The following is a 21,301-nucleotide window of genomic DNA, read 5'->3' as shown; positions in this document are numbered from 1 at the left end:
TTTAAATCTTTACAGTGATTATAGGGAACATATGACCATCACGTAACAAGTGCTTTTAAATTTGCTGACATCTATTTTCATAGTGTGAAAAAATAACTGCTTTATATGAAAATGTGATCTGTAAAATCACAGTACATAACAGATAGCCTTGTGTCATATATCATTGAAAAGGTCTAGCAGAATACAAGCATATTTGTTTTAGTTAAAGTCCAAACTAGGCTATACCAAGTATGTTTATGAAAAAGTGCCACCGTCAGTCTTGATTTACCACGCGCCATAGAATAGGAGCGCACCGCTGAAACAGAGCTGGAAGATCATCACTCATCAACCAGGATCTTATTACTTGTTTGTTCAGTTTTATTGTGCCGTTTACACAAGTAGCCTAGTTCTTATGTTCAGTAAAATCACTTGTTTGGAGTTTTTTTTTGGAACCTTAGTTGCTTATGTTTCAAAATGAACGGCTATATCCCACCTAATCCATTGCATGGCTTGGAGACATTAGGTGTGTATTGTTGCGGTACTTTAATGTTATACACTGATCTGAGCTGCACACACCTCAAAACTACGCACTCTAATGATACATACACACACATTGTTATATATATATAATATATATATACACATACACAATTTGTATACGTAAACAACAGAACAATAACTTGAATTATTATTTAAGGCTACACATTTAGAGATTGACATTAACTTAATTTTTTTAATATATTATTCATAACATTCCATTTGGAAAAGATTCTGCTGTCAATTAGCAGATAGGATTCGTTTCGTAGGGCTTGTGAAATCCAGTAAGTACTTATATACAACGTCAAAGTATGTGCACGTTACACAACACCTGCCACACGAGTAGCCAACAAGTTTCAAAACACCAGACGAAGGATATACAAGTATTTATTAAACTACTTTTAAGAATGTTGCAACATTTCAAATCAGCAAGCCTTTCAGAAGAGAGTTGAGTCAAACATTTAAATGTGTAATACAGCTATAAAAAAAAATCTAATTAGAAACAATCAAGACAAATTTCTCACGAGCAACCAAAATGCCCCAAGCAATAAAAGCAAAAAGTACAAATGCAAATATACCAAACGAAGACTATCCTACTCTAAACTTACAAGTAGCATTTATGCACTCTGCTTGAAAGCTAAAAATACTCGAGCAAAGCTTCAGCCTCCCTCACAGTGTCACATGTAGCCAGTCGACTTGAGTTTCACATATCACATCTAAAGAATACGCCATATTAATCACCGCATAAGAGAGCAACACTTAAACCAGACTTAGATAAGCTGACATTCACCATTTTATCCAATTGTTACAAACGGCTTGGGTGTAGGGTGTAATTTTTTTCCCTATAATGCAATTCACTGACATCATCAGAAGTGTGACTCAACTTCCACTCCAGGCTGAATACGGAGAGTCTTGGCCTTTGTTGAATTTTGGATCGAGTTGCATTCGCTTTATTATACCAAACATGAACCGCGCAACACGAGGGTCTTCCTTGGATATGAAACAGCGCAGACAAATCAATACTTGGTTTGGGCTCTCGCCTTTTTGATCAGTTAAACCCTGACTATTAATAACCCCGTTATTAACAAATATCATCCACCTGACCAACATATTGTATCACGATCCTTTCATCAAAAAGGCGAGAGCCCAAACCAAGTCATTCAACACAAAACATGCCATAAAATATTTGCTTTTCAGAGCAGTGGACACTCAACTGGGCTTTTTGAAGATGTGGCAACCATGTTTACACTCGTTCATGATAGATTCCAATGGCATTAACAACTCACAATCACAAAGACACAGATTCACTGCTTTGCAATGTGGAAAACAGCGTCCAACTAAAACTGGGGAGTTCAAATTACACTTAAAACTGCTGAATACAAATTAGTAGCAGGGCTGGTTTAAAATAGAAACAATTGGTTCGGGCTCTTCGAGCATCTTTCATATCTTATCCAAACTTCTACAGCTTACATTAAGCACTGGTTTCTGGTTTAAACTAGGATTTTTATATTCAACAAACAAATGTTATCAATGCAACGTCATTCGATCAGTTAAACCCTGACTGCCTTGCATTACTTTATCTTTTTGTTGTTGAGTAGATAAGCTTGTTGGCTTGTAAAAATGGCCAAAACACATTAAAAACAAATCCAAATTTAAAAATGAATGGGAATTAACAGGCTTAATTCTACTGTGTCTGTGACAAATGTCTATTTTATTAGAAAATTGACTAATAACTATACCCATCCATTGTGATCAAATATATAAAAATCAGTCTGAAAACAAAAGTACATTTCATATTAAGTTACATTTGAGATTTCATTATTGAAATATTAAAAAGGGCCAAATAAAAACAAGTTTAAATCAGTGGTTCTCAACCTTTTTTATGATCTTTAACTTAGCAATCAAGTCATCTTGTGGTCCCTTGCTGGGCCCCTGGTTGAGAGCCAACATAACTAGAAAAAAAATGTCTATTCATTATTGGAATTTCCATGACTTTCCCAGACCTGTAAATCGCAATTCTACAATTCCCAGACATTTCCAGGTTTTCCCAGAACCAGGGAACCCTGTGGCTTTAAACAAAACTAGGCTGTCTGCCACCAGACCAACACACGTATAACAAGTTATATATTTTTATAATTACCTGCTGTGGGTTTAATTAATGGTTTCGTTAGTGTATGGAGTGCTTAATAAGGAAGGCAACGACAGCAAATGACAGGGATTGGTTCGCTACACCAAAGTTCCTGGTCGCTTTAAGGGGAATTTGTTCAGCTGAGAGGGTGATTTGCTGTCAGGCAGGGAAATAACTGTCGCCTGCTGCTCACTGTTAGCCTGTTAGCAATGTTTATCCAGCCTCGCGTTGCGGTCGACGCGCGTCTTACCTTGTTGCTCTGGTAGTCTTCAAATGCTCGCAGCGCGCTGTCAGTCAGCTTGACGTGATAGACGGAGATGTTGCTGCCATTGCTCACTCTTCCACAGGACAGTCCGTAGCACTGCTCCTCCTTCAACGCCGCCATCTTGCTCGCATTTCCCACCACGCTCACGCGCCTCTGCCGTGAACGCAACAAGCAGCTCGAGTGAGGGAAGGGTATGATTATTCATGAGGCGTGAATTACGTACAGGCGGGAGGGGGCGTGGCTTCGGGGTAATCATAAGAGGGATGGCCAGTGATGGGAAGTCTGGCTCATTTCCGCGATTCGATTCTTTCGAGCAGTTCCTTTTCAAAGAACCGATTCGAAAACGGTTCTGCTGTTTTTTACGTCATCGCTGATATATTACAAGCTCTAAAAACGCAACACATTTGTATCTGTGTATCTTTTAGTCTTCTTTGTTTTGTTGTTTCCATGTCTATATGTAAATGCTTTGATATTGTGTATGGTTTACGTTAATACATGAAAAAAGCTGTAAAAGCCACAGGAACATACTGCATTTTATTATTAAGGGCGTTAATAGTGTCTCTCAATTCAGATTTTGATGGGATTAATATTTTTTTTTTAGATCTTGTTTAGATCCTAAATCTTATTTACATAGGCTACACAAAACTAAAATTGATTTACTTTTAGTTGAAAAGTCGCTGTTATGCACATTAATAAAAAAAGACATAACATAAACATAAGTTTAGCATAATCGGCTAATAAAGTAACTTAATTTTTACTTTTTTGCCATTATAGTACTTTGAGTGAGTGGATTTGAGTAAGAATTATTGACTCGAGATCCACTTAGACCGATTCAGTCCAATTGATGAATCTTTGCGAACCGTTTCACTGAAAAGATCCGACTCGAACAAACAATTCTTTCATGCACTGGACATAGCTAGAAATGACAGATGAATGGCGTCATTAGAAAGAGCTTTGAAGCACTATTTTGTCCTTATTTTCCGAATTTATATCAACAATAAGACAAACGTATATGTTTAGCCATTTTGATTTGACCATGTTTGACAGTGTTTTTGTACACTGGAAAACTCTTGGTTGGGGGTGGGGGAAGGTTTTGGATCGAACGCTTCTCACTCAGAAATGCGTCAGAAAAACGTCAATGTCTGGAAAAAAACCCCCAATGAATAGGGAATGCCCCACAATACTACAACGAAAGGGATGAGGATGTTATGCACTACAAATATATTCCTTTCATCAGAACGCACGTGTTAAATAGAATGTTAATTAACGTTCACATCGAATCCATACGTCATAAATGTGTATTATAGTAGTTATAATACAGCGTGTGCAAAGAACCATTGGATTGTCATTATATTAACAGTTCACTTTTGTTACCTTTCAACCAAAAATATTTTCAGTAGATGCAAATCTAGAATTGATAGAAACATTTTCAAGAAATCACTTTATTTTCAATTTCAACCATATGAACAGAGAGTGCAAAAGTATATTTTAGGATTTACAAAACAACTTTAAGGGGAATGCTGGAAGTAACCAATTCTACAAAAAAAATGGAATGGGGAACTGAGACAATCAAAGTAAGGATCAATGGAAAAAAATATGACAACACACATCTGTTCATCCTAAATAAATAATTCAAATTAAATGCACAGAATTCTTGTAGAAGCTGAAAAATATAAACTGAAAAGGTCCGTATGACCTTCCTTGCAGTGATTGGTCACGAAAATATGGAAACATTGAGAATAAGGGATATTTTGGAGCCTATAAATGGGAAGAAAGTGTGAAAACGTACCACATCAGTGTAAGGACATTTAAAATAGTGTTGTCTTTCTTTTGCATCAGAAGCTAAAGATACCTGTAGATAATGCAAAAGAAAAGGCATACAATCATATTCTTGAATGTTCAAGACAAGCAAGTTTCAGTTCACCAAAATAAGATTACGGAACTTCACAAATGTGTTTTGTAGTCGGAGTTCTAAAGCAGAACACAACTGTGTCCAACAACCTGAAGAGCATCATTCTGTACATCGATACATTTCTTCATTATAACTAGGATCCTTTCTGTACATAAATAGGAATAATATAATATTTAACACATCTATTTCTTCCCAGCTGATCTTTCATGCATTGAAAGTAAAAAGTGAACACCATTTAAAACCTCTAAAGCACGATGGAGGGCAACAGAACTTACAACCAGTTCACTTTCAATTACATTTTATAAAAGGTCAGTAAGGTGTTTTGAGGGCTTGGCATGCTCAAAGTCTTGAGCATCATGTCATCCATCACGTCACAGTAAATTTCGGTTAATTTCTAGCTGCGATGACAACCGACAAAGCTACACCTCCAATCGCGACGGCTGTAGCCCCAAAAAGCCACTTCCAGCTGAGACTCTGTAAAAAGAGAAATACTTGATTAAAATAAATATTTATTACAAAATAAAAATGGTCATTATTTACTCACACTGTGGTTTTAAACCTGTTTATTTTTCTGTTCCTTCTCAAGTCATTTGAAAGCTTTGTGTGATGAACAAATCAAAATTGAATATTTTATTTTCAGCTCCAGTGAGGTTTGAGAAAATTGAGGTAAACTGGAGAATCAGATTAGTTTGATTCGTCAACAAAACATTCAGGCTGATTTGTGAACCGGATTAGCAAGATAACTAAAAATAAACGCCTCAAATTAATTATTTGTACGGAGCCCCTAATAGGACATGGTGACAAGGGAAAAAAATTAGATAGGAGAAAATTTATATTTTAATGATTTTTCATTCTCTCGCAAATCTTTTACATCCCCCCCGTTCAACTGTAATGGAAATAATAAGATTGGAGGGAAAACGATTTCAATACTTTTACGAGAGAACGCAACACTTTTGCAAGAGAACGCAACGTTTCTCTGGAGAACGCAACCCTTTTGCGAGAGAACGCAACGTTTCTCTGGAGAGCGCAACGTTTCTCTGGGAAACGCAACACTTTTGCGAGACAACGCAACGTTTCTCTGGAGAACGCAATGTTTCTCTGGGGAATGCAACACTTTTGCGAGAGAACGCGACACTTTTGCGAGAGAACGCAACGTTTCTCTGGGGAACGCAACACTTTTGCTAGACAACGCAACGTTTCTCTGGGGAACGCAACACTTTTGCGAGACAACGCAACATTTCTCTGGGGAACGCAACACTTTTGCTAGAGAACGCAACGTTTCTCTGGGGAACGCAACACTTTTGCTAGACAACGCAACGTTTCTCTGGGGAACGCAACACTTTTGCTAGACAACGCAACATTTCTATAAATCTAAATATTTCATAAATCTGACTGATCTGGTTAGATTCACTCACAAACTCAATGATCCATCTCAGCGTGAAGTTTATACAATTTCCCTACCATGCTCAACGTTAAGAATAGCCACGTACAAGTTTGGAACAATATGAGGTTGATCAAATAATGACCGATTAATTTTTTGATAAACTATCCCTTTAACAGGTTAAGTCATAAATATGCACTTTGTCATTTGTAAACCCCACTTCCTGTTGAGAGTAAACATAGATATGCGACCTCATAACAAAATAAACAAACAGTGCATAGTGTTAAATAGTTTAAATAGGGGCAGTTCATGCTCTCACCCATGAGGACTTGGCACGGTGTTTCTGCACACTGGCGTTTGACGGGTTACCCAGCATCTTTTTATACATGGCCTGTTCGGCTCCTTTCTCCTCAGAGTGTTTCTTCACAAGCTTCGACAGCTCAGCGTGGATGGTCTGCCGAGGAAAGGGCAGAGAGAATGAATAGTGTGTGTGTGGGGGGTAATCGCCAGGCTGATGAAACTTGCTCACTGCAGCACACCAACACATTTGGGCGGTACGCAAATGATTAAACATGACAATGCTGTTGGAGATTGAGTAAAAGCCTACACAAAAGACAAGAGATAAACCAATTCAAGATTAAAACCGCATTCACATGCTTTCAAAAATCAGCTGCAATGCCACAAAAGACAAAAGCAGAAGTGAAAACATCTTGTACTGAAGAAACGTGCCTTTAAATTGATGGGTCACACATATTTGCATTATCAGTTTTCTCTTAAATGACGTGATAACCTGAGCTTTATTCACTCCATGGCTGAGTGAGGAGGTTTAGATCTACTCCGGTTTAAGCCAATGACTGTGCAGGCAATATATGCGAATGCAATTTTGAAAAACAGAATATTTCCTTAATTTAGTTATATTCAGTTTATAGACCAAATCATTTGGAGTCATCACTACAAATGTAAGGTGATTCGTTTACAAATTGATTCTTTCAAGTTGTGTAAATTCTTCAAGTGAATCTGAATCGATCATATTAAAAATGGGCATTATGATAAAGAAACACTGCTAAATCAAACCAGTAATCAAAACTACAGTTCAAAACATGACGTTAAACAATTATTGCTAATTACACACTGTCATTATTGTTAATTAGCAAGGACTGTGAACGGCAGCTAAAATGTAGACTTTCAGGAGCCGCCCAAGTCAAAATATACCATGACAACCTGCCATTTAGTTTAATTAGTGCTAAAGTTGAATTACCGGCTAATGACTAAAACAAGTAGGGTAAAGGCAAACTGACGAGATGGGATCAGAGTGGATTAAGGAATTCTGTGCTGGAGCCTCTGTAAAGGCCAGTCACATGAGAAGAGAGGGGTGTAAATGTGCAGACGTAGGTGGCTTGGCAGTGGCAGGCTGGTCATACAGCAGAAAGCCGTGGCAGTCAGGAGCTGTCAGATGGTGGGACACAGGGAACCTCATCCGTCCGCCCGTGTAAGCAGAGCAGGCCAACACTGCTTTAGATATGGCAAGTGTGCAGAGGGAACCGGTTATTTATAGACACGGAAAGAAATGCGATCCTAGGAGTTTTGTACACTCTGTACTGTGTGTAGACAGGCTATATTTGGGGGTCTGTGGTGCCATCTGCAGGTTATAGTGAGAAACGCACGTATTATACAAGGACCTGGACCTGTTATACAAGTACCGGTAGTTCTCAACAGGTTCCAATTTTCAATAAAACACAATTTACCAGAATATGTTCAATGAAAAATCAAATTAAAAAAATCGTCAAATAAAATAGTAGTTCTCAACAGATAACAATTTTTAATAGCACAATTTATATGTATAAAATACAGAAAAAAGTTCGATAAAAAAAAACAAAGACAAAAAAAGCGACTAATAAAATAAGATGTAATATTAAAATACAATAAAATAAGATATAAAATATTCTCAAAAGATACTAGTTTTCAATAAAAAGCAATTTCTTTCAATGAATAAGATAAGATTTAAAATAAAATATAAAATAAATCAAACAAAATAAAATAAAAATAAGAATAAAAAATATATATAAACAAACAAATAATATTAAATTAAATATATTTAAAAAATATAAAATAAAACTATATCAATTGGTTGTTAAATTGTCCCTTGTGTTACCTTGTTACTTGGCTCCAACTTCAATGCCCTTTTCAGTGTTTTAATGGCTTCAGCAAACTTGCCCTGCAGAGCAAGTACCTGCAGACACAAACACGTGTCACATGTCAGCACTTTTTAATCTCAACATATCTCAAGCTGTTCTTTTTTCCCCCCTCTGTCGTGGCCACAAACCTGAATGGAACCAAATGACCGAACAACTCGTTTTCGCTGTGTCCAAAACCAGGAGTGCATTACTATTTAATGAGAGTGAGTGAAAATGATACGCATCTGAACCCAGGAAACCAACCTTGCCTTTGCGGAACAGGGCTTTGACATTGTCTGGCTGGTGCGCCAGGACGGAGACGCAGGAGCGCAGTGCGGCTTCATAGTGGTCCAGCTTGAGTTGAGCAGCGGCCATATTGTTGAGACATCTCACCTTCATGTCCAAAAGTTCTTCCTCTTCTTGTAGACTGATATCCACTAAAAGATACCAAATGATTGCAGACGTAACCAAACAACTATATCTTTAGATATAAACTAAATGAATCATGAATGAAGCAGTCTCACCTCTGAAACTGGCTTCAGTTATCTGCAGTGCGATTCCGTACGAGTTGACGGCAAAGGCGTAGTCGGCGCGCTGGTAGTGGACGTTTCCTCGCTCTCGCTTTCTGTTGGCCAAACTGATTCTCTCCGAGGGCGGCATGAGCTCCAGGTCCGGGGCGTCGTCTGCCGACAACAGCTGCACTTCCAGGATGAGATCAGCATCAGGAGGCACAGCTGGAGTAGAGCTGACAGAACAGAGGACGTTCAACGTGAAAAATATTGCGGCGATGTCACATACAGTTGCAATCAAAACTATTCAACAAAACATTTAGCTGCCAAGAACAAACTTTTATGACAACAAAGGCATCAGTGAACTATTATAGAAAGTTTATTAATACACATTTGAGTGATTCTGAGAACGTTAAGTCGATGAGAAAAAAATTAAAAAATCGAATTGGCTCTAAAATAGTCATGTTCAAAATTATTCAACCCCCAAAAGTCAAGTTTTGTGCGGAATCTTTTATTCTTTATGACCTCAAATAGACGCTGCCTGCAAGTGCTTAGAAGCTTCTGTCACTTCTACCGCAACCGTGGCCCATTCCCAGCTTCCAGTTCACTGATAATCTTTGTTTTGTTTTGTAACCACTGCTTTCCTCAAATTCCACCAAATATTTTCAATCAGATTTCAATCTGAAGTAGATTTTGGATGTATACTTTGGGATGATGTCCTGCAGGAAAGTCCATTGATCATCAAGCCTCAGTCTCTGCACCGAAGGCATCCCCATCTTTGCCAAATTGGCTCATGGTCAAGATTTCCACTTCCTGACACACCAAAGCGCCCCCATTACAAGACTGGACCGCTTCCATGTTTGACCATGAGTTCTTCTGCTCATAAGTTTGGGCTTTTTCTGCACCAGACGTACCGCTGATCCAAGGGTCCAAAAAGTTCCAGTTTGGTCACATCTCTACATAAAACATTCTACCAGAACTCCACAGGTCTATCCAAATGCATTTTAGCATATTCAAGTCGGACTTTATGTTCTTCTTGGTCAAGAGTGGCATTCGGCAAGATGTCCCAACATGAAGGTCATGCTTGTCTAGTGTTCTTCTACTCTGCATTGAAATGTTTTTTCATCAGCTCATCTTGGCAAGTCTTTGGCAGTAAGTTGAGGGTTTTTCTCAGTTGCTCTGATCAAACATTTTATCCCCCATAATGATATTGTGATTTTTCTTCAAAACCCTCAAAGGTTTTCTGGTACAACAAATTGTAAACTTATGAATAAGTCTGCCAGCTGTGTCTCTAGGAACTTTTAGTGTTTTGGAAATCTTGTAGCCATAGACTCCTCCCAATTAGCAGTGCTTCGCCTTCTGAGAATATAGTTCCCAACATACGGTTAGAAGATGTGTCTCATGTGACCTTGTTATTTGTACACGGTGTGACTATACAAATCACAACATGTACCGGTAAATAGGAAAATGTTGGCATTATTTTGTCACTTATTGGGAGCAGTATGCTAGCTGGAGCCGTTTACCTCCAGTCTTTGTGCTAAGCTAGGCTAGCAGTGGGTGCGTCAGACAGAGTTACGGCACACACGGAGATGAAAAGGTGAATGAGCTAAAGTCCCAAAAAGTCAGCGTGTTCCTTTAAGAACAGCAGTGTTGAATAATTATGATATAGCTGTATTACAAAAAAAATCCTACAACTCAAAAACATTATGTTATATATTAACATTATCACTTTTAATTTGCCATTAAATTATTATAGATGCTCTTTTTTTTTTTTTTTTACTCTTAATCTTTAGAAAAGCTTACATTTGTAAATTGTTACAGTCTCCAGGGGGTGAATAATTTTGATCACAACTGTATATATAAACTGTTACCGTTTCTGAAAAGTCTCTTATGCTCACCAAGGCTGCATTTAAAAGTATTAATTTTATTATACAACTATTAAACAATCATTTTAAACATTACAATTTTATATAAAATTTCAAAAAATAAATAAATATATATATATAGAATCTAACCTGCCAAGGGCACCATACGTATATTTAGCATCCGCTTCAATCAAAGCCTTTTCGCCGATTTCCATCAGCTGTACAGTGAGATCCAGACCCTAATTAAAACAGAAACAATACAACTTATTTTTAGACAGCATCTGAGGGCCCTATACATATAAGAAAATGTATAATATAAATACAGATAATATTTAAAAAATATACAGGTGAAATTGAAACAATAAGAACATTGTGCAAAAGTTCATTTATTTCAGTAATTCAACTTAAAAGGTGAAACTAGTATATATTATATAGACTCATTACATGCAAAGTGAGATATTTCAAGCCTTTATTTGTTATAATTTTGATGATTATGGCTTACAAAATTAGAATATTGTGAAAAGGTTTTCATAGCTGTAAGCCAAAATCATCTCAATTATAACAAATAAAGGCTTGAAATATCTCACTTTGCATGTAATGAGTCTATATAATGTATTAGTTTCACCTTTTAAGTTGAATTACTGATTTTTTTTTTTACTTTTGCACGATATAAATATTAAATATATAATATAATATAATAATACCTGGAGGACATCCCCATCACCAAGAGTAAAAGATAAGTTTGGCAGCTCTTCTACCACAGTTCCATCAGCAAGACTGGTTTTAAGATGAATTGTGACATTTTGGCCTCTCTGGGGTCTGCTGTCTGGACCAGCTCCGGGTTCCAGAACTTTCTTTCTAAGCTGCCTATTTCCTGTGCGTTTAAACAGAAAATGTTTTAAAACCAGCTAAAAATCACCATCACTCTGCCATCTAGACATAAATATGCTGTGAAAAATGTGCTTAACTACACCATCGGTCTGGATATTTGCCCATTATAGTGTTCATCTCCATTAATTAATGAATTATTGCTTGCCAAAATAAACGTACCTAAAACATCCAGCCACTCTTCCGGTTCTGCAGAAGAGGTTTGATCGGCACAAGCGTCTGCTTTTGAAGCATCTTTAGTCGGATTGTTTTTCTTCTTTCCTCCACCTGCGTCTTCTAAAGGTGGGAGGTCGTCATCCACATCCTCTTCCACATCTTCCAACATTTCAAAGTCTTCACCACTATCGAGCAGCGAGGCACGTCCAGATTTCTTACCCGACGGCGCCACCTCCTGGTTATCAGCCGAGCCGTTCACAACCTCACCGTCGGCCATCTGGACTCACGTTCTACAGGAGAAAAATAACAAGTTTCCTTAATATAGAGGTTTAGCAGAATATCTGAGCTGCTCTTTTCCATATAATGAAAGTGAATGGTGACCAAAACAATCAAGCTCCAAAAAAAGGACAAAAAACAGCATAGTTTCAATTGACTTTTGAATGTCCAAGAGTAGCTTAAACATCTCCTTTTGTGTTTCACAGTTACCGTAAACATGTTTCCTCCCACCTTGTGTATAGCATACACACATTTATGCACTACTTTACATGTGTTTCTAGGATAAGCTCAACGTTTTTTTCAAATGACAATTTTCAGAGAAAAGGTCAACCCGTGACCTTACACATAAAGTGAAAATCTAGAAGAACACACATTCGCCGCCAACAATCTCTGTAAATAATAAACCAACAGCGGTTGAGCTTTAACTACCAATTTGACAAGCATTTCTACTTGTGCATAATATTATAAGTTTATTTATTGCTTTTTAACATAAAAAAAATGATTGTGTAAAGTGTTTATCATACTAAATAAACATTTGTTGAAATGAAATTATATATTAATGTGCAACTTAGAAGTGTGAATAGGCTAATTACACCCTTATAAAAAATACTGTGGTACTAACAAATAATTACCTCATTGACAATCCATGGTATTTATATGATACTCCAAGTACTCGTCATAGTACTATGGTACACGAGCAAAAAAACAACAACACGGTATTACCATAGTCATTTTTGAAGAAATCGTAATTGTTGTAAAATGAGCTAAAACTTTATTAATAAAAATATATAAATTTAAACACAATTTAATACATTTAATGTGCATCTTATAAGTGTGTGAATGTCCTGTTGTGATTAGAGTGAAATGTATTCCTGCAATTTAAGTCAGCAATAAACGTTTATTTAATAAGGTCTTAGAGGTTTTGTGTTTAATTATGAGTGGGAGAGCATGCATTCATAATTTTTTTTTTTTTAAAGCAGCAATTATTTGCAGAATATTACAGCTTTTCCAGAACATTCCAGCAACTTTTATAACGAGCTCGCGCTCTGCAAGCGCCACAACTCACTGCGTTACGTACAGTGAGAAGACACAACTTTCGTTTAAAGGTTTATGTGCAGCAATGTGTTTTGAAAGTGTGGTGAACATGAAAAGAGACGAGCATACTTACCGCAATCTGCTTGGAGCTGCGCAGCAACAACTTTGACAACAAAACAAGATCAATCTGTGCAACTTCCGGGTAAAGGTCAACGGTCAATCCCGACAAGTACAAAATAAAAGTCATATAGTCAAGGTCGCTACAAATGACTGCAGGGGACTTTTATATTAAATAATAACTAACTCTATATATAATTTATATACCGGTATATATCATTTTTGTAATAATCATTTTAAGCATCAAAATTATATATAGGCAAATATAGGCATATATATATATATATAATTTGAATGCTTAAAATTATTGTTTTATATGAATATAAATTAAAGATTTATATATATATATATATATATATATATATATATATATATATATATATATATATATATATATATATAAAATACAATTATATTATTCCATATTTTGGGGGTGTTTGTTATTTCATTCAAATAACAAAACTGAAACACATAAAAATATCAAATTACATTTATTATTGATGCAATCATTTCTTTTTGATAAGCAAATTTTCTGTTTTTTTTTCTCAGTCTAAAGAAACTTTACAATATAAAGAAACATACAAAGGACATATTTACCTACACAAGACACCTAAGGCCCTAGGACAAAGATCTGAGCTACCCTACTATAAAATACAAAGCAAACCCAAAGGGACAGACTGCTTCATATTGAATACTGCCATGTCGCAAGAAAGGACAATGTAAAATTACAGGAGAAATTTCTGTCATTCCCTCCCCTCCCATGACCCTTTCCTGCTTCAAAATACACATTTTCTTCTCAAACGTCTTTCTAATGTTACAATATTATACATCACAACAGAAGTGCAGAGATGGCCAACAATCGAGCAACTTATATATTTCATCCTTCAGAACCCTTATAATTTGATGTAAACCGACTCAATATTCTGTTCAGTATCAAAAGCCATTTCCGTCACACAAACTAAATGTTTGAGGAATTTGAGCTTTGATTGTTATTTACGAAGAAATAAATGCACAAGCCTGTTGCAGACTTGATTTACAATAGGGGTGAGCATCGACCTGCAGTTTTTTACAGCAAAAGCATCTCTTTAAAATACAAAAACACAAACAGATTCTTTATAACTTATTTTCAGCTGTACTCATTGGTTGTGACTGACATATCAAAACATGTCAATGATATCAAAATGCATTTTACAGTATTTACAGTAAACCAAAGGTCAGGGGTGAGGGTCAAGAAAAGGTTGTGGGCTGCGTACCAGACAAACCGAAGACAAGCATGGAAATCCCTTCAAAATGTACCAGGACGTGAGCCCGGTTCTCTCAGATGGCCAATATACCGAAAATATCCTTAATACAGTCACTGGACAAAAGGCATTTTAAACTGGACTGGCAAGGTCGAGTGATTTTGAATGTCCCAAAATATTGATTCATATATCCTGAGATGAAATTGTAGGCATGAAATGACTGGTTTCATTCAATGGGAATAAGTGTCAATTATATACAAAGGAGAATCTCACCAAACCTGTCCAAGTCATATTTCACCCCGAATTCAGAATAAATTAAAGAAATTATTGTTGCTAATATATATATATAACAAAATATATATTTCATAATATAGTCATTTACATTTTAACCAAAACTATTAGTTACTACTATATTAAATAATAATGTTAAAAACAGTTGAATCTACCATTTTTAACAGTATTTTTTAACAATTTTTAGGATTTAATTTTAATAGGCACATTCCATTCCAAGTATATACTGTAAACCAATAAAAGCCTTTTATATTATGCAAAAAAATGCAAAATATTCACAAAACATGATAGTATTTGTTGTACTCCCTATATTTATGCTGAATTATAAAAAAAAGTCATTAAAAAAAAACGGAAAATGGGGAAAATGTCCAAAAAAAAAAACGGACCTAAGAGTCACTTAAATGAATTGGGGTTTTTTTTACTCATTATTGAGGGGTAAAATGTGACCCAGACATCTTTTCATGTGATTTCCCCTCTTTTGCCATGATCAAATTCCTCATTCTTAACCACAAATATGTTGACCGCAAACTCTACATTTGAAGAACCTCATTTGAAGAAAGAGATGGGACCACACATGAGCTTCACAGACAAGAAGTGTATTGAAAATATCAATAAAGGTCCATGACCCCAAAAAAAAAAAAAAGTTATATTTACAGACATGGGACTATAGAGCACAAGGAAACTCGTGCTTGTAAGAGCAGCCTGAGTCCAACTACTTTTACAAACACGTGGGTAATATTTCTAAAAAGACTTGCAAAACAACGTGGCAAACACGTAGTGGCAAAATTACAATGAAGTATCGGCGGAAAATCAGCAAGAATGGTAAAAATGTATTCGTTATTGGCCGTTTGTGACCAAGCCAAGGATGGAGCAATACGCAATGGCAGTGAATATGAAACGGTCACCCTTTCAGACTTTGAAATGTACTCCAATCTTTAAATACAGTGCCGACGGGTGCATTAAACCAGGGATTGCAGCCACTTTGTTGACATAGACACACAATTGAGCTTGTCCATCTCGGTAGCGATGACATCGGTTGGATGAAGAACACAGGAAGAGGTATATGCGAAGACACAAAATTCAAACAAAAGAGACAAACGAATACCTAAAATCATGTAAACAGAAGTGTCATTGTGCATTTGAATGTGTGCTTATTCTGTCATTGATGTTGTTGAGATACAAATGTGCCCTTTACAGGAAAATCCATAAAATTAAGAGTACATCATCATCATAGCAATTATGAAAATTATAACAATAATATTATCAATAATATACAAATATAGTAATATGAGACCATTCCTGCCCCTAGCGTCACCAGTTTAGCTTTTTTTTCATTTGAAAATGTACACAGCAATCAAACAACCGCTTTCAGGGTTTCATTGCCGAAAGAAATGATCAAACTGGTCAGAAATAAAGCCACCAGCTTCAATGCTGATGAGCAGCTAGTTATGAAGTGTCTTCCTGGCACAGTCCCACACACACACACACACGTACAAACACACACATGGTGGTTCAATCGAGGGCCCGATCCAGATACAAAGCCCGGCAGGCAGGTTGAGTCCGTCAGAAGGCTCTTCCTGTGACCCGAGGCCTGCGTCCTTTCGGCTTTGTACTGGGCGTCCTTCGCTCCGTGGCCACACCGACCGGCTGAAGGGCGCCAACCCAGAGTGTTTGAGGGAGTTGTGGGGAGTTGAAGATCGAGCAAAAAAATCAAATAAAAAAAACAACAACATGCCGAACGCAGCAGAGACGAGGAGAACAGGAAGTGGGATGGGGTGCGGGGGTTTAAAAAAAAAAAAAAAAAAAAAAAAAATTTAAAGAAGAATCACACACTCATCGTCATGTTGGGTGAATACTGCAACGAGAAGAGAGGAAGGGGAAAGTGGAGGGACAAAATGAGTCAATGAAGTTAAGATCATTACCAAAAACCGGAAATATCGTCCGATTACGGTATGTTTTATCATGGTTTGATATTTAGACATTATAATGCACGTGTGATGCAACGGATCTCAAAGCTCACAGTTTGGATCATATTATGGTATTTGAGCCACGGATCAGATCATTTTATTACTTAAAGCACACTTTAAGTACTTCGGGTAGTAGTTTTTGATGTAGCATCGAACTAATAAAGTTCAAACATTATTAAAAGACGAACAGTCAGTAATAAAATAAGAACAAATATACTAATTACAAGCATAGATAAATACAATAGAACAAACTTATAAATAAAGTAAGGTCTAACAGTAGCATTCAGGTACAGAAATGTAATTAGTGTTTACTGTATAAATTAAATCTAGATTCATCTTTGTTAAAGCTTTTATTGTTTGATTAACAATGGCAGACAGCTGCAGGTATTTATAGGCTACTGTCACTTTAAGACCAAATGCACTGATCCAATTTACTGATACACATCCCATTTCTTTCTGTTTACGTTCACTTTAGCCATAACCGACTGTGTTTACGAGAATGCTAGCAGAGATGGGTATTTTAACAGTGGAAGGAGACAGGAAAGTGGGATCAATTCGGTGTTCTCTTTCACCTCTGTTTGTGCTTGAATGGTTTAAAATGGCCTGAATGTGTTCATTGGCCAAACAAAACACGTGCAAATGAGACATTTTCACTCTGTGATGCTTGAACTTTGCAATTAGTCCGCGGATCACGTGTGCCGTACATGTGGGTCTGGTAAAATACGATCCGTTGCACCCCTAGAAACAGGAAAGCAGGGGAGGAGAGATATAGAGCGGGCCGGTGTGACGAGAACTTACACTTTCACTTTGGAATGGGTTTAAGAAGTTGCCTGCCATCTCCCCGTCGTCCCGCGGAGTCCCTGGGGGATTGTTCATACCTGCCATGTTGTTCGGAGAGTTCTAGAAATCCAGACGAATGATGATTAGTGACATACACAAAAACATTCACAAAACGGAGGAAACGGCATCCAACAGGAAACGGATGAAAATTAGCCGATAATTTATTTTTATTGATAATTATGGACAATAACTGATAAAAGGCCAATATTAAAATTCTCTACTATTTTGATTACAAAACTTTAAAATAAAATAGCCTACTAAAAGATTATTAAATAATTTAAGCATCACAGCATTATATACAGTAGGAAAAGTGGATATCGATTTTGAGATTTAACAGCATTATTAAATAAGGTACATCAAAGCTAATCTAAACATAACCATAGCAAAAACGACAATGAAAAATATAAATATCCAATGTCAGCCGATCTATTTATAAAAAAAAATAGAATATCAACCGATATTGTACCGATATTTTGCTTATTCCTAAAGAAAATAAAAAACAAATAGAAATGCACATCAGTATTGTTATTGTTAACTAAAATGAATTAAAATAAAACTGAAATAAAACTAAATATAATTATATTAAATGAAAAACGTAAACTTAAGAAAACGAATAAGAAACGTAGAAATATTGCCTTGTCAAATAACTGAAAGAAAAGTATAAAAATTACGAAAAATTAAATAAAAAAAATCAGCTAAATAGTCATTTTTATTAATTTTGTTAAAAATATTTCTAACAAAATTACTAAAACTTAAACTAAAATGAAAACTGAAAAGATAAAAAAGGAAAAGTTATTTTAATAAAAAAGTTATTTTAAAATATGAATAAATACTATATAAAAATATAAATCGCAGATAAATAATACATATATCTATCTCACCTTTGGCAACCCATCCATATCACCCGAGCCTGTAATCAAAAGCAGGTAAGAGTGAGACCATTAGAAATGTTTGCTATTTTGTACATATTAGATGTTTGTATGACCAAGTCTTACCTAAAGACCCGTTCATATGGTGCGGCTCCATCGCTCCCATCCCACCCATTGGACCGTCGGGCCCCGGCCCCATTGGGAACTGCAGAAACACAGATACTATTAGCCTCCAGGAAATCACCAATGACACTAAAACTACAAAACCCTTTTTCATACTGCATCAAAACATCATCTTACGTTCGGTCTGTTGCCACCAGGGCCGATTGGATTCATCATCGTGTAAATGTTTTCACTGGAATTCGTCGAGTCTACGAGAAAACACATGACGTTTCTTAGCGTCTCACTGGGAAATTCTCCTCAGAAAGCGGATGCATTTACACGCCGTTTCCCAAAACGAGAGCTTTCCGTTTTAAGATCATTTCCAGTCACTATTCTTAAGAACTTTCAATTTGAAAAAAGACTGATATGAAATTCCAGATCAAATCCTATGGATTAGATGAAAGCAAACTGACCTCCTGGGCTTGGCATGATGGGAGTTCCTGGAGGCCCGCCACCTCCCGGAGGCCCCTGAGAGACGAGCACAGAAAACGATTACTCACAAAGAACATTTCGGACAAACAGAGAGACAAAATCTTGTGCGTGCGACTCACCACATAGTTTCCTGGTGATGAAGATGAGTATGCTATCTGTGGGAAGAAGAGATAGTTGTGAACCCGTTTCTCGGAGTTATTGCGATATTGACATTTTTGGAAGTGGCACTTACTGAGTTTGCGTTAGGATTAGGCCACGGCCCTCGACCTCCCGGACCCCTGAAAACACAAGAGGAGATGTTAAGGTGCCTAGAAGCGCAGCAGAGACGGTGTGAGTGTGTTGTACTGTGGCGGCGACTCACATGTTCATGCCAGGCATTCCAGGACCGCCCAGAGAGTTCGGAGGAGGCCTCATTCCACCGCCGTAGTTCTACAAATGGAAATATACAGTACATAAAATATAGATTTTCTACAATTTCTATAACATATAATCTAACATTTCTATTTCCATGAATTTAAATTAGACACTTAGATTTAAATTTTTCCCTCTTATGTTTTGAGGGTTCCCAATCTAAGCGTGACTGTTTTATTGAAAGGAACATCAGCCAACCTGTGGGCCCATGCCTCCCATTCCTCTGGGTGGGTTCATCCTCATTGGGCCGCCCATGTTTGGATGTCCTGATGGGGAAGAGGAACCACAACACTTTTACACATGCCGCAGCAAAGCATTTTTCAAACACAGCTGGTTGTAAAGTCTATGGTGCAGTGTGGTACCTTGCGGTCTGGTGGGGTCCAAACTGTTTGGCAGGAGCGGCTGTGACCCGGGGACTCCAACGGGAGGCTGAAACCAAGAAAGAGAGTATGAAACCAGAGCCAAGCAGAGAAAACTGCAATATCAAAATACAAAAATGAGGGGTCGTGGGTGGGGTCAGTACCTGATTTGGCATGCGGAGTGATGGGCGGGGTCCACCTGGGTACCGTGGAGACATGAAAGGCTATGGGGGAGAGAGCATAGGATCCGTCAATCAAAAGACAGGGTGGAATACACCACAGTTAACCTGTCATTAGGACATAAGCACTACTTTAGGGCTTTCCACACTTTAAATGGTTAACTTAGCCCTGGGTTATTATAATCCCTGGCTAAATAGAACCCTGGGTTATGATTTACATGTCAAACTTTTCATAAATTACCCAGAGTTAACAATTAATCCTGGATATTCATATGCTGATAGCTCACACTTTACATGGCTAACCCCTGGGCTAACAGTCAGTGTCATTGATTGGACGAAAATAACCCGGGGTAAAGCGCAGGGTGAAAAGCCCTTTTGTTTTAAATACAGTAAGCCGCTGTGAACTCTTCAGAACATATTCCTAACTGTATTTGAAAGAAATCATATGCTCCATAACCCTGATGATTATACTGGACTGTCCAAAAGCAATTTATAGTATATTTTGGATTTATAATTGATTAAAATCTTATGGTTTTATAATTTAAAATAAAATAAAATGTGGTAACACGTTATTTTACAGTGTGCTCCTTGTTACATGTAGCTCAGTTAATTATAACTTATAAATTGTGCATAATTACATGCAACTAACCCTAATCCTAACTCTATAGTAAGTACATGTAGTTAATTATTATTACTCTGCACTTTAATGTATAACAGAGACACCTTAAAATAAAGTGTAACGGAATTTTTTAAAATATAGCATGTAGTATTTGAGATGCACAGTACAATGGTTTCCAGCAGGGGGCGCAATCACATTACCTAAAACACATCAGTTTGAGCCTAAAGGTAAGACCTCATGAACATTCGTTCTCTACACTGACAAGGGGAGGCTGCTGCTATCACATTGTTTAACAGAGGAAACCTATGGTATTTTAAACAAGACTTTACAGCGAGAACACAGCTAGAAAGAGGTTTCACAGAAGAGCAGAAAGAGAGAATGACCCCTTGCATGCAAAGATATGCTAAACATCATATCCTAATCAGGCATGGAAGAGACAAGTTACAGCAACAAGTAATGTGTCTCTCCACGCTAAAAGCAAAAATGCTGCCTGATGCCACAATCCCGGCCAATAAGAACATATTGCACATGCATGCTTCATATACAGCTATTCATTCAACCAATGAGATTTCACTGTGGGTGAAGTCATCCAGCATAATGTCACAGAAACAAAGCGACCGGTAAAACGATCTATCGATCAAAGCTTTATTACATCACAGAGTAAGAAGACATTTCACGGGCTTCGATCCAACAACCATTAGGATTGACC

The 21,301-nt window shown here is 37.0% G+C and overlaps 3 protein-coding genes across 4 annotated transcripts in view; all 3 read right to left on the bottom strand.

Moving 5' to 3' along the window:
• The window catches only part of ell (elongation factor RNA polymerase II), a 30,711-nt gene extending 27,591 nt beyond the window's left edge, over positions 1–3,120 (bottom strand). The window contains exon 1 of the mRNA XM_079593520.1: positions 2,895–3,120. Coding sequence (XP_079449646.1) covers positions 2,895–3,029 — 135 coding nt within the window. The 5' untranslated portion in view covers positions 3,030–3,120. The remainder of the gene's footprint in view (positions 1–2,894) is intronic.
• A 1,215-nt stretch (positions 3,121–4,335) lies between these two features.
• On the bottom strand, positions 4,336–13,364 carry fkbp8 (FKBP prolyl isomerase 8). 2 transcript variants are annotated; one of them, XM_079593115.1, is made up of 10 exons: positions 13,239–13,363; positions 12,703–12,754; positions 11,801–12,084; positions 11,455–11,624; positions 10,901–10,989; positions 8,901–9,121; positions 8,641–8,813; positions 8,355–8,432; positions 6,522–6,656; positions 4,336–5,295 (listed from the first exon to the last, which is right to left on the bottom strand). In XM_079593115.1, exons 3-10 carry the CDS (start codon positions 12,069–12,071, stop codon positions 5,209–5,211), a joined length of 1,224 nt encoding a protein of 407 aa, XP_079449241.1. In that variant the 5' UTR covers positions 12,072–12,084; positions 12,703–12,754; positions 13,239–13,363; the 3' UTR covers positions 4,336–5,208. The 2 variants fall into 2 exon arrangements, with proteins under 2 accessions (XP_079449241.1, XP_079449240.1); XM_079593114.1 differs by lacking the exon at positions 12,703–12,754 and having other exon boundaries at positions 13,239–13,364.
• Positions 13,365–15,330: 1,966 nt separating this feature from the next.
• Positions 15,331–21,301, bottom strand: part of ssbp4 (single stranded DNA binding protein 4) — a 65,402-nt gene continuing 59,431 nt past the window's right edge. The window contains exons 7-18 of the mRNA XM_079592428.1: positions 19,959–20,018; positions 19,798–19,864; positions 19,634–19,701; positions 19,386–19,453; positions 19,257–19,302; positions 19,144–19,179; positions 19,006–19,060; positions 18,731–18,801; positions 18,557–18,635; positions 18,443–18,471; positions 17,520–17,621; positions 15,331–16,609 (exon numbers count right to left, since the gene is read on the bottom strand). Coding sequence (XP_079448554.1) covers positions 16,580–16,609; positions 17,520–17,621; positions 18,443–18,471; positions 18,557–18,635; positions 18,731–18,801; positions 19,006–19,060; positions 19,144–19,179; positions 19,257–19,302; positions 19,386–19,453; positions 19,634–19,701; positions 19,798–19,864; positions 19,959–20,018 — 711 coding nt within the window. The 3' untranslated portion in view covers positions 15,331–16,579. The remainder of the gene's footprint in view (positions 16,610–17,519; positions 17,622–18,442; positions 18,472–18,556; positions 18,636–18,730; positions 18,802–19,005; positions 19,061–19,143; positions 19,180–19,256; positions 19,303–19,385; positions 19,454–19,633; positions 19,702–19,797; positions 19,865–19,958; positions 20,019–21,301) is intronic.

Source organism: Phoxinus phoxinus, assembly GCF_949152265.1.
Source record: "Phoxinus phoxinus genome assembly, chromosome: 20".
In the NCBI taxonomy this organism is placed as follows: domain Eukaryota; kingdom Metazoa; phylum Chordata; class Actinopteri; order Cypriniformes; family Leuciscidae; genus Phoxinus; species Phoxinus phoxinus.
The sequence above is the reverse complement of the archived record's forward strand: the minus strand, read 5'-3'. Positions and strand labels throughout refer to the sequence as shown.